Here is a 10,663-nt window from a genome sequence, read left to right as displayed (position 1 = left end):
CCAGCATATGCCATCCACATTTACACACACACACACACAGACATGTACAGTTGACAGAGGCTCACGATGGCACGCTTCTTTCCATCCCTTCTCTCACTCTTGATTCTGCTCCATTTCGTTGCACGCACACGCACAACGTACGGAAGCGCATGTCAAGAGAGACAGTAAGACAGAGACTGAGAGCGAAACGGGGGGGCAGGAGGCGGCAGTATATGTGCCTGTGGGTCTGTTAAAGGGCTCAGCACACCACGTCTCCTTTGCCCTTCCCTCCCTCTCTCTCTCTCTCGTCGCTCTCATTTCTCGTTTGCTTGTTTATTCGCTTGGGCCCGGCTGTGTTCTCGTCGCCGCTGCCGGCCCCCCCCCCCGTCTTCGCCTTCGACCTCGTCGTTGTATGAGGCGCGCCTGTCTTCTCGTGTTTTTCCTACGCACGTTAACTGTCGCGCCTCAGTGTGCACACCACCAACTTTTTTGGAGCCCTACGGTGCCGCCCGCCAGCCATGCGCGCGCGGGGGAGGGAGGGGGGGGGGCTGGTCACCGCGGTGAGCAAACCAGTAAAAGGGGGGTAAAGCGCGAGGCCCCCGCTCTCTTACGCAGTGCATGAGAGGGAGGCAGACAAACAGACGCACACGGCCACGCCTGGAGCCGTGTGGACCAGGGCGCAACTGCAGAACGTCCTGTGCAGCGATGGGTGCAGTGAGAAGGGGGCAGGCGGCTGGTGATGCTGCGCCACCATTGCCCCTTCCCTTCCTTTGGTGTTTTCCTCTACGTCTCCGCCTTCCCGCCCTGTTTCTCGGTGGCGGCGCCCTTACGTGGTGTGCGGCTAGGGGTGGCGGGGTCGATGGCGGGGAGGGTCTCCGCACTGCACGCATATGTCATTGTTGCAGCGTCAGCAACGTGGCTTCACCCTTCGACACATGGTGCTCCGAAGCGACCCCTACCCACCCACCCCCTCCCTCCTTCATTTCTGTTTCTGCTCAACCGCAATGCACTTGAGTGCGACCTGCCTCTACCGTCCCCCCTCTCTCTCCATCTCTACTTCTCCCCCTGCTTGTACCTCTGCTCTCGTGATTCCGCCCTCTCCCCTCCCCCTCCACAACCGCCTGTCCCTTCCCAGGTCGACAGAGAGGGGAGGGGCGAAACATCTGCAGAGGAACCCCGCCACATTTTATTTTCGGCCAGCATCCCAGCAAGGCGTGTGAGCTGACACACACACACACACGCGCGCGCGCACAGGGAGAGAGAGCATGAGTGCATCTGCCACGACACTCCCTGGCGTCCTGGCAAGGGGACCGGCGCTGCACGCCCTCGTCCGTGTGGAGCTTACCAACGGCACGATAGTGGTGGGGCGCCTGCTGGAGATGGATGCGGCCACCATGAACATGAAGGTAGACGCCATCACATTCACTGCAGTGCGCCGTCAGCATGGCCATCCGGGCGCGGACGCCCCAGCGACGCGCTCACTCGCGACGCCAGGCAAGAGCAACAGCTCTGCTGGCGTGGTCCACGGCTTGGCGGCACGCAAGGCGGAGGATGCCGTAGAAGTGAGCCCCATCGCCCTGCGGTGCATCCAGAGCATCGTTGTGCGTGGCGCCTGTATTCGTTACTTGGACTTCATCCACGAGGCCAAAGACGGCGGCACGAGCTACGGTGAGGTGCTGGTAGCCGCGGAGCAGGTGAAGCCTTCCGTGTAAAGGCGCTTGTGAAAGAGAAAGAGAGCCACTCACACAGAGCGGTTAAGGAGTTCTTTGGTGGAGGCATGTCGAACAGATTCTCGGCAATGGCTGCCCCTGGGGAAGAAATTCGTTGTAGGTGTGCGTGCGAGTGCACGCGTGGGTTGTGGGTTTGACTGACTCACTCTCTGCCTACAGGGGGGGGGGAGAAGCGAACGACACCCATTGGACGAGTGATGACGAGCGCCAAGGGGGAGGGGGGGGGGGGGCGAGGAAGTAGGGTGAGTGAGAGGGGAGAGAAAGAATGCGGTGTGAACTCTGTGCATTGTACCACATGGATCCCCACGCCTTCGTCTTTGGAAGCCAGTCTCCGCTCCCCTAATCCCCTCCGTTACGCATTCCTTCAACCGATTCACTCACACGCACGCGTGCTAGCTCTCAAGATGCTATGCCAGTGTGCTTGTCTCATGTTAACCGCGGGGCTGGAGGAGTGCGTGTGAGGATCCTGATAGACACTGCTGGTCGTTTCTCTCCACCTCCCAAGTGGCCACCTAAACACCACACAACGCAGGGCGGAGCATAGTGAGAGAATATGAGGGAAGGAGAGGGGCGGTACGTGCTGGTGTGAAAAGGGAAGAGCGCTCGAGATCCCAATAAAGTGCCGCCCACTGCTTCCTTCGCCCCACCATCCCCCACGCCCCCCTTGCGCGCACATGCGCGCTCTCGCTCTCTATCGTAAAAGCCGCCTTTATAGGAGATTCTGGTCCATCTGGCATCTCCTACGGCCCCTTTCACACGACGCAGACAGAGACGCACATCTCATCTCCCCCTCCCTCCCCCCCCCACCTCTTTTACCCTCTCCCGTCTCCCTCGCTCTCTACACAGGCCTCTCTCCCTCTCCGAGCACGGTGTGGGCGTAAGCCGCGCGAGAGTGGAAATCAATGCTGCGGTAAGGCAACAGAAGGAGGGAAAGGAAGAGGTGCGTCCCGTGTGGCGGCCAACAAAAACACGCAGAGAGAGAGGCAGCCAACATTACTCAGAGAAGCAGAGAGACACATCGCACCTTTGGGCAAGAGGGCCACACATATATACGCACCGCTACCTTAGCTGTAGCGCCAGACACCCCCCCGCCCCACCCCTCTCCTCTCGTCTCGCCGTTCTTCTTTGGTTGCCTTCGCCTGCACATGGGTAGGTGTGGGCACAGGTGTACTGCAGCTTAGTGAGTGATAGCAAATCTCGCCTCTCCTCCCCCCCCTTGACGACAGACGGACGCCTCAGCGCGCCGCATCCCACCAACCCAGCACCCACCGCTCTGCGGGTGGGGGTGCCCGACAGCCCCCCCTCCATCTCTCCCAATGCTGAGCCAGCTCTGGCGGTGACAGGGCCGGGCACCTGCGTCGTAGGGGAGGTCGGAGCGATGTATCGCTAGTGACGCTGGCGGCCATGCCCTGGATGGCGTTGCGTCGGGGTGGCCTGCGGCTGCCTCGCACCGCGCGATGGGAGCGGCTGTGACAGGACGGGGAGGGTCGAGCGAGGGGTTGGCCTCCCTGCGCTGCGGCAGGGAGTGGACACGTTGAAGCGAGGAAAAGATTGTTTTTGCCGAGTAGCGATCCCCGACGAGCATCGCCGAGAGTAAAAGCCACGCAAGTCCCTCTTCTTGTCGCTGTCGCTCCTCTATTCCGCTCCTTCTCTGTTGTCCTCTCTCCTTCCCTCTCCCTCCTCCACCCCCCCCCCCGCGGCACCGGACATAAAAGCGCAAAGGGTCACAGACGCGGACACTTCCTCGTTTAGCCATCACACACACACAGAGAGAGAGAGAGAGAGACAGGCACAGACACATCCTTTGCGGCCTGTGTGCTGCCTGCGTGAACTCGTTACTGCCGTCGCAGGGCCCCTCTCCCTGCCTTCAGTTGTGCTTCTCCATCTGACGGTGTGCTTGCGTTGCACCTTCGTTCGTTCCACCACCCTATCAGCACATACGACCTCACCGTCTCGGTGCTTTGCTCACGGGGCTGACCCCCGCACCTCGCGCATGCGTTGAGTCATCGAAAAGAAGACGTCGACTGAAACCCCACCCCGCACGAGACACCTACGCGACGTAGCGGGAATGCGCCATGGGCTGCGCGAATCAAAAGTCACATGCGCAGCAGATAGCTTACCAGCGGGAATTCCTTGGCGCCTGCTGGAACAGCGCCCTCAGCGACGATGAAGCTAAGGAGTACCTCGCAAGTCGGTGGATGGGGATATCGAGGCCAGTGATGGCGCTGCACACCAATAACCACTGCTTCACCGTGCGCGCACTGTGCAAAGAAAAGAAGACAGTGGCCCCTACTACAGTGGACCCATCCAAGACGCCGGTGGCCGCTCCAGGAAACCCAACTGGAGCGCGGCCCGACTTGGGAGGAAGTCTCGGAATCGAAAACGGTGGTCTGTGTAGCTTCGCCAGTGCCAGTGTGGGCGGGAGCTCATCAACCCACGTCCCTCTGCTCTATCCAGATCGGGTTCCATACTTGAACACCTGTTTGCCCATAACTGCGCACCCTGAGCCGACCCCGGCGCCAACCGGTAATTCCGTGCCTGCCAAGACATCAACGACAAGCTGTCCAGGGGCCGGGAGCCCACGGACAACGATGCGCCAAGGGCACACCAGCAGCCACGGGTGCCCCCACCCGGCCAACAGCGACCCCGAGTCTGCCATGGCCAACGCCTTCATCACTGCCGCCATCACAGGGAAGACGAAGAATGCTGAGTCTGGAACACTACGAACGGTGATGAAAGACGCGATCGAACTGGAGAGGATCGCTCACAGCCACCACCCGTACCTCCAGCGCCACGAGCTCTCGGTCTACGGCGGTGTTGTCTTCCGCTGTGCCCCGGCCCACCGGCTGTACCACCGCATCTCTTTTGTGCCAGAGCCGCGCGCGAAACGGCTGGGTAACGCACCTCTGTCAGCCGTGGCGGACAGCCGGCAGGATCAACAGCAGCAGAGTGCGCTGTCCACCCCGCTTGTCACACCGAGCGGCGTGGCGGCCACTGATAGGGATCGCTCGCGCATGAGAGGCTTGGGTAGCCCTCTCAGGAGGCGCACTGGTGGGGTAAAGCGCTCACCCATACGCAGGAGTGATAGTGAGCAGGCGGATGACGTGTCCACCCTTCGCCTCGGCTCCTCCATGGCACGGCATACAATCTCCTCTGGAAGCGACTGGGCGACGGTCGATCCTCTGAGCCCGTCCAACAATTACCCCATTGAAGACCGTGACATTGACGGCGTGGCAGCTACCCGGCCACCCGTGGTCATTGGGAGCATTACGGCAATGGAACTGCAGGCCCTGCCGCCGAGTGCGGAGTTGTGCTTTGGCGGATGGCTCTACGTGAGCTTGCAGGATGAGCAGAAGCGCCTACGTCGGTCGTTAGCGCGGTACGAAGCGCGGCGGCAGCAGCGCGCAGCAAGGCGGAAGGCAGCGGCGTCGCCGATACTCTCCTCTACATGGAAAACCCTCTCAACGTCCTGCAGGGACAGCCGCAGTCAAAGACAACCGCAAGGTGGGCGATGGCACAACTGCATCAACGGTGAGAACGTCGAGGGCGCGTCTGGTCATGACGAGTACCCACTCCTACGCGCTTCCGTGGCGGCGCACTCAACGTCGGCACCACAGCGGCCTCAGCAACCTTGCGACAGCAGCGATGAGCTCACCACGTGTAGTCAGAGTCCTGCGGAGGTAGCACCGCCATCCCCACTAAACGCAGCCCTGGTAGACAGCCAGGCATCACCACCAAGGGATGCCTCGCGCAAGCCCAGTGTCATCGAAGACCGCAGCGACGCTTCCATCGCTGAGACGGAGGGTGTGCCACATGCTGCTACTACAACGGCAGACACTTCCCCAGCGGCTGAGGCAGCGAACCCACACGTCGATGGAGAGAAGGAGCCGCAACTGGCCCAAGGCACTCCTCAGCTATCAAGAGCGCAGTCGGAGGAGCGCGCGACACCCTCCATCGAAACCACCACTGCGCCGCCGCAACCGCATGCATCCTTCTCGAGAGTCTCGGCGTTGGACCTGTCCGCTAGCATGAAGAGCATAGATGCCTCATCTGAGCACAGCCCAATCAGAAAACTCAGCGAACCACGCAAGCGCACCACAAGTGCGTCCCCGCAGCAGACGGAGCCGCCTTTGAGGTCAAGTTCATCTCTGCTAGCCACAATGCGGCGCACAGGAAAGTACGCGCAGGAAGCGATGGAGGCAGACGCGCTAGCGGCGTCGTGGCTGCCCTACGCGTACGTCATCATTGCCGTACCCATGTACGAATGCTCGCTTGTTCCCACCGCCTTCCACACCGCCTTCACCCGGCGCAAGGCCGTCTCTCTCAACCTTGCCAACGCGCAGTCAAGGCAGGCGTACGGTGTCGGCTGCATCACTGCCGCCCGCTACGGTGGTGTGATGGTGGTGGAGTACCGGGAGAAGATCAGCGAAAATGAAGACGCTGAGTGGATTGACGAGCTGCTGCGAGTAGGCTGTGCGTCACAGAAGGAGTACAGTAAGGCAGGAGCCAAGCCAGATGATACGGACACCACAAACCCCCCAGGTTTCTCTGGGTCAGCGACGGCGAGGGCGTCGGCACCGTCGCTGCAGCATTTCTCGCGCACTGTGGTGCACCACTCACGCGCTGAGAAGCTGCGCCACATCAAGGCACGCATCTGGGACAAGCTGCGGCACCAAGGCCTGTACGTAGTCCTCGCTGAGACGCGCGTGGCAAACCGTCGGCACCGGCAGCAGCGCGCCTCCGTCACGAACGGGCTGAACATGACGTTCCAAGCCTCTGCTAGCTGGTTGGGCACACCTGCGCTGGGCGACGAAGACGAGGAGGAAGGCGGCGTCGGTTTCGACTACTACGCCAGGGATGCGAGTGCGGTGGATTATGACTCATTGAGCGACAATCGTGGCACCGGCAGCGACAGCAGTAGCTCCCACGTAGACCTTGCCTTGCGGTCTAGCGGCAGGCGCCGGCGTAGTCTCTGGTTGCAGCTGTCTCGCGGCAGCGGTAATGGCAGTCGCCGGCACCGGCGACGACAGCATCGTCGGGGCAACCATAGAAGCGACTACGACGACGCGGTGCTGAAGGGACTGCGCCCCACCCACTTCGGCTCAAGCGACCAGCGGCGCAGCGTCGGTGGCCGTGGCTTGACGACGACGTTGGTGGATTCCTGTCGGTGGACAGGGCAGAACTACGATGACGACGACTTCCTCTTGCGCGGCACGTATCGACAGATTGGTGGGATGAAGTACTTGGACGTTGTGTCGCTCATAGACGGGTGCCCGGTGTCTGAGCTGGTCCAAGGCATCAAGCGCTGGGTAATGAATCTCCTCTCCATGCCGATCAAGGCCCGTCCTCTCTCTCTGTATCTACAGCGGTACGAGGGCATTGCCTCCTCACTACAGCTACTCAGCACACAGCTAGCGAGTGCCGCCCTCGCTGCCAGCGTCGCCTCTGGACACCTGATCGCCCCGGCGAACCTGAGCTTCCACGCTGGTGGCGTCACCGGACAGGAGGAGGCGGCGGCGTCCTTTGTTTCGCAGCAGCAGGTCGAGGCAACGGGAGGTAGAGTGAGCACATGCAGTTTCTCTCTTGCCTCCGTGACGCTCATGAGCGCCTCCGCTGCTGCCCTCGCCACCCAGGTTCTCCCACACGGTGTGTCGTACAACACCTACTACAAAGGTCCGCTTGATCCCGTCGTTCGAGCCGTACTATCGCCAGAGCTGGAGCTGATGATCGCGGCTTGCCAGACGCGTCAGCTGCCAGAGATTTTTCGCACACCGCAGTCCACTGCGGCGCACATGGTGACGAACGCTGGAGCAACCAACGCCGGACTCTCCTCCCTTAACTCTTCCGCTTCGGTCGCTCGCAGAAGTAGCCGTGACAGCCACAGGAGAAACAGTGGAATTTCCAGCCCGACGCCGCAGTTCCTGCCATCCGTGTCAAGCAGCGATCCCGGGTGTGTCGCCTCCGGTGAAGCAGGTGCAAGGGCTGTAGCACAGGTACAGGGCAGCCCCCCGCTGCCTACTGGGCTGAGTCCGGCAATGCCGTGCGCAAAGTACCCTTTCTGTGTCGACGTCAAGAACCACCCTAGCACCTCGGCATCCAATGATCTCCTTCCTGCACCGCTCCTCCCTAGTGCTATGCTGCCTGCCGTGCTGTCACTCAAGCACAAGTCTGTGGAGGACTCCTCGGAGGCCGCAGAGCGCCTCCCGTACGACAATTCATCGCAGAACGGCAGCATGGTCGGCAACAGCTGTACTGCGGTGAATGGACGAGCACTGGCAGCAGCAGCAGTGCCGGCGGCGGCGGCGGGGCTCGGCGACGGTATTGACAACGCTAATGGAAACGGCATTACAAACGCCAGCTTTGCTTCTCCGCTCAACACGTCCTTGTCGTCATTCCGCGTGTTCAAAAGTGGCACTGTCGACATCGACGCGCTGGCCGTCCCCTCGCTGGTGCAGAGCGGGAAGCAGCAAGAGATGCCGTTGTTGAGAAGCAGCTGCCCCGGTGACGCTGCTGCTAAAGGAGGAACGGCAGGCAGCGGCACTCGCGCAGACGACGCTGCTGAGGCTGAAAAGCCGCGGCGCGTCAGGGACTCAGACAGCAACGCGTCCGCCGACCCCCGCAGCACGCCGGACGACGCAAACCATCCTCGTCAGCGCCCCCTGCGCGAGCGACCAGCGGCAAGGGAAGCAGCTGCAACTGAGTGCCACGACAACAGCGGGGAGAACAGTGCCAGTGATGAGAACCACAGCGGCACGGCGGTGCGCCAGAGAGTTGACAGAGCTGCTGCCTTGGCTGGCGCAGAGGAAGAGAAGGTGCCGCATAGAGAGCGAGAGTGGCAAGTAGCGGACCGCGAGCTGCGGGTGCTCAAATCGGAGCTGTATGAGCTGCACTACCTCGTCTCTATCGCCCGCAGTGAGCTGCTGGAGAGATTGGAGGAGAGTATCCAGCTTGGCGCCATCTTCCTACCCCACACGCGGCCCGATCAAGTCGCCCTCTCGCTTCTCACATTGAAGATGATGCGGCAGTACCCCGAGGAGGTGCCCGTGAAGGAGATCCACACGGACTGGGTACCAATGCTGATGTCGCTACTGACCATCTCACGCGATAACATGTTCTGCTGCGCCGACGGCCTCACGCACTCCACCAGCGGCACGTGGGACTTCTTGAAAACGTACAACAATGCCGTCGCGCAGTCGGACGTGTGTGATGGCAATCAGCGTCGCAAGCTGTACGACTCAGGGACGACCAAGTACACGATCGACCCTCTTCCGCCGTTGCCAGCGCCGCGTCCGCTACACGACATCGTCATTGCACCGCAGCCCGTTCGCTTCACCAAGGAGGCACTACATGAAATAAAGCGCGTTGGCATGGACGAGTCTGGTTTGTCCTTCACATTCTCTGGCGGCTCGTTCGGCGTTCTGGCTGGCGTTCTTTACTACTACGCCGACTTCCTGCGCGCCAAGTACCGCAGCGAAGTGGCGACAGCGAGCGGGAGGCCGAAGGAGGCGGGCGCCACGGTGCAGGACGTGCTGGCGCGCGGCGGGTTCAACGTCTTCCTGCGGCGCATTTGGGTTTGGGGTATGATGCCGGACTCCAGCGAGTACAAGTTTCCCATTTCCACCGCAACCACCCAGGTGAAGCAACTACTGCGGAGGAAACTGTCGCGCCGCGACAACGCGAATTCCGCTAGCTCGGCAGAGCCGAAGTCGGCTCGATTTGCCGATGGCGTCGATTACGTAGTGACGAACACAGCGGGCCTAGACAGTGGCAGCACTCGTATGAAAGGGAAGCCCTTCTGTAGTGCCGAGGCCTACGCTCTCTACGACGCCATCGTCCACTACCTCGGCACGCTCGAGGAGCTCCACACGGAGCACCAGGGCAACGCCTCCATCGCAGCACAGGGCTTGGTGAGGCGCCGGTCGACGCTGATGGCCTGGCGTCGCAACAAGGGTGGCCCCGACGCGGCGTTTGTAGCGGACGAAAATAGCGGTGAGATGTGCAGCTTGACCGGGAGCGCTGCTGCTTCACTGGCGGCGGAGCTTGTGCCGAGCTTCGAAATTTGCGTTGCCACAAACTACTACTACAAAGAAATGATGGAGGAGGCGCGACGGCCACGCCCCCGCGCTCGCCGCATCAGCTCCCTACACCGCACTCAGTCGAAGACTGCCGGCGGCAAGCGCTCTACTGTCGCTAGCCTGTCTCCGCCGGCCGCGTCGTCAGGTGCTGCGAGCGGCATCACCAGCGCTGCAGTGGGGGACCGCAAAGCTGAAGCCTCGATTCCGCCACCACGGCCGGTGGGTAGTGCTGGCAATCGCGCCAAGGCTTCGAAAGACGAGGTGCTGGGGAAGGCGCAGCAGCAGCAGCTGGAGGTGCCGTACTGCGGTGGGGAAGAGAAGACAAGGAAGAAATCTCCGCAGCGACAAGCCGTGAAGACGATCTTTCGGTTCTTGACGAACCACTACGAGCAGTGGCGCGCAAAACACAGCGACGACCCTGTGGTGAGCGCGCTGGCGAAGCGCGTTCATGTATCCATAAAGTAAGCCGGCAGACACACGCGAGACCACCAAAGTCGAGATGAGGATGTTCGTCAGAGGGTATCCAGCTGAGTTCGGAGGGGGGTCAAACGCGGCAAGCAAGAGCGTGTGTAGGACTAGGATACATGACCGCGTCCATCGTCGCGGCGGACTGCTGCTCCTCACCCCGGAGCCTCGCTTCATTTGTTTTTCGTTTCATCGGTTCCCTCATTTTCGCTCCCTGAAGACTCGCGAGGTCCGTTGCATCTCATGCTGGGCGTGCATGTATATGTCTCCCTATGGAGCTCTTTTGCCGCCGTTCTCTCTCCCTCCCTTCCCTTGCTCTACGTGAGCGCAGCGCCTCACCCGACACACACATCCAGCCCGAAAATCGCTCGAAATACAGACGCACCCAGCGCGTATCCAACCCTTCTCGCCCCC

The 10,663-nt window shown here is 61.4% G+C and overlaps 2 protein-coding genes across 2 annotated transcripts, besides 1 other annotated feature; both read left to right on the top strand.

Moving 5' to 3' along the window:
* Nucleotides 1-1,244: 1,244 nt before the first annotated feature.
* On the top strand, nt 1,245-1,691 carry LPMP_161210 (small nuclear ribonucleoprotein, putative; the record flags this gene model as incomplete). The annotated part of the gene is made up of 1 exon (XM_010699347.1): nt 1,245-1,691. One exon carries the CDS (start codon nt 1,245-1,247, stop codon nt 1,689-1,691), a length of 447 nt encoding a protein of 148 aa, XP_010697649.1.
* A 1,232-nt stretch (nt 1,692-2,923) lies between these two features.
* Nucleotides 2,924-3,247: a repeat region.
* A 537-nt stretch (nt 3,248-3,784) lies between these two features.
* LPMP_161200 (hypothetical protein) lies at nt 3,785-10,249 on the top strand (the record flags this gene model as incomplete). The annotated part of the gene is made up of 1 exon (XM_010699346.1): nt 3,785-10,249. The coding sequence occupies one exon, from the start codon at nt 3,785-3,787 to the stop codon at nt 10,247-10,249; it is 6,465 nt and encodes a 2,154-aa protein (XP_010697648.1).
* Nucleotides 10,250-10,663: the final 414 nt, after the last annotated feature.

The sequence above is a fragment of the Leishmania panamensis genome (genome assembly GCF_000755165.1).
Source record: "Leishmania panamensis strain MHOM/PA/94/PSC-1 chromosome 16 sequence".
NCBI classification, from domain to species: Eukaryota; Euglenozoa; class Kinetoplastea; order Trypanosomatida; family Trypanosomatidae; genus Leishmania; species Leishmania panamensis.
This window is presented reverse-complemented; position numbering and strand designations above follow the sequence as displayed.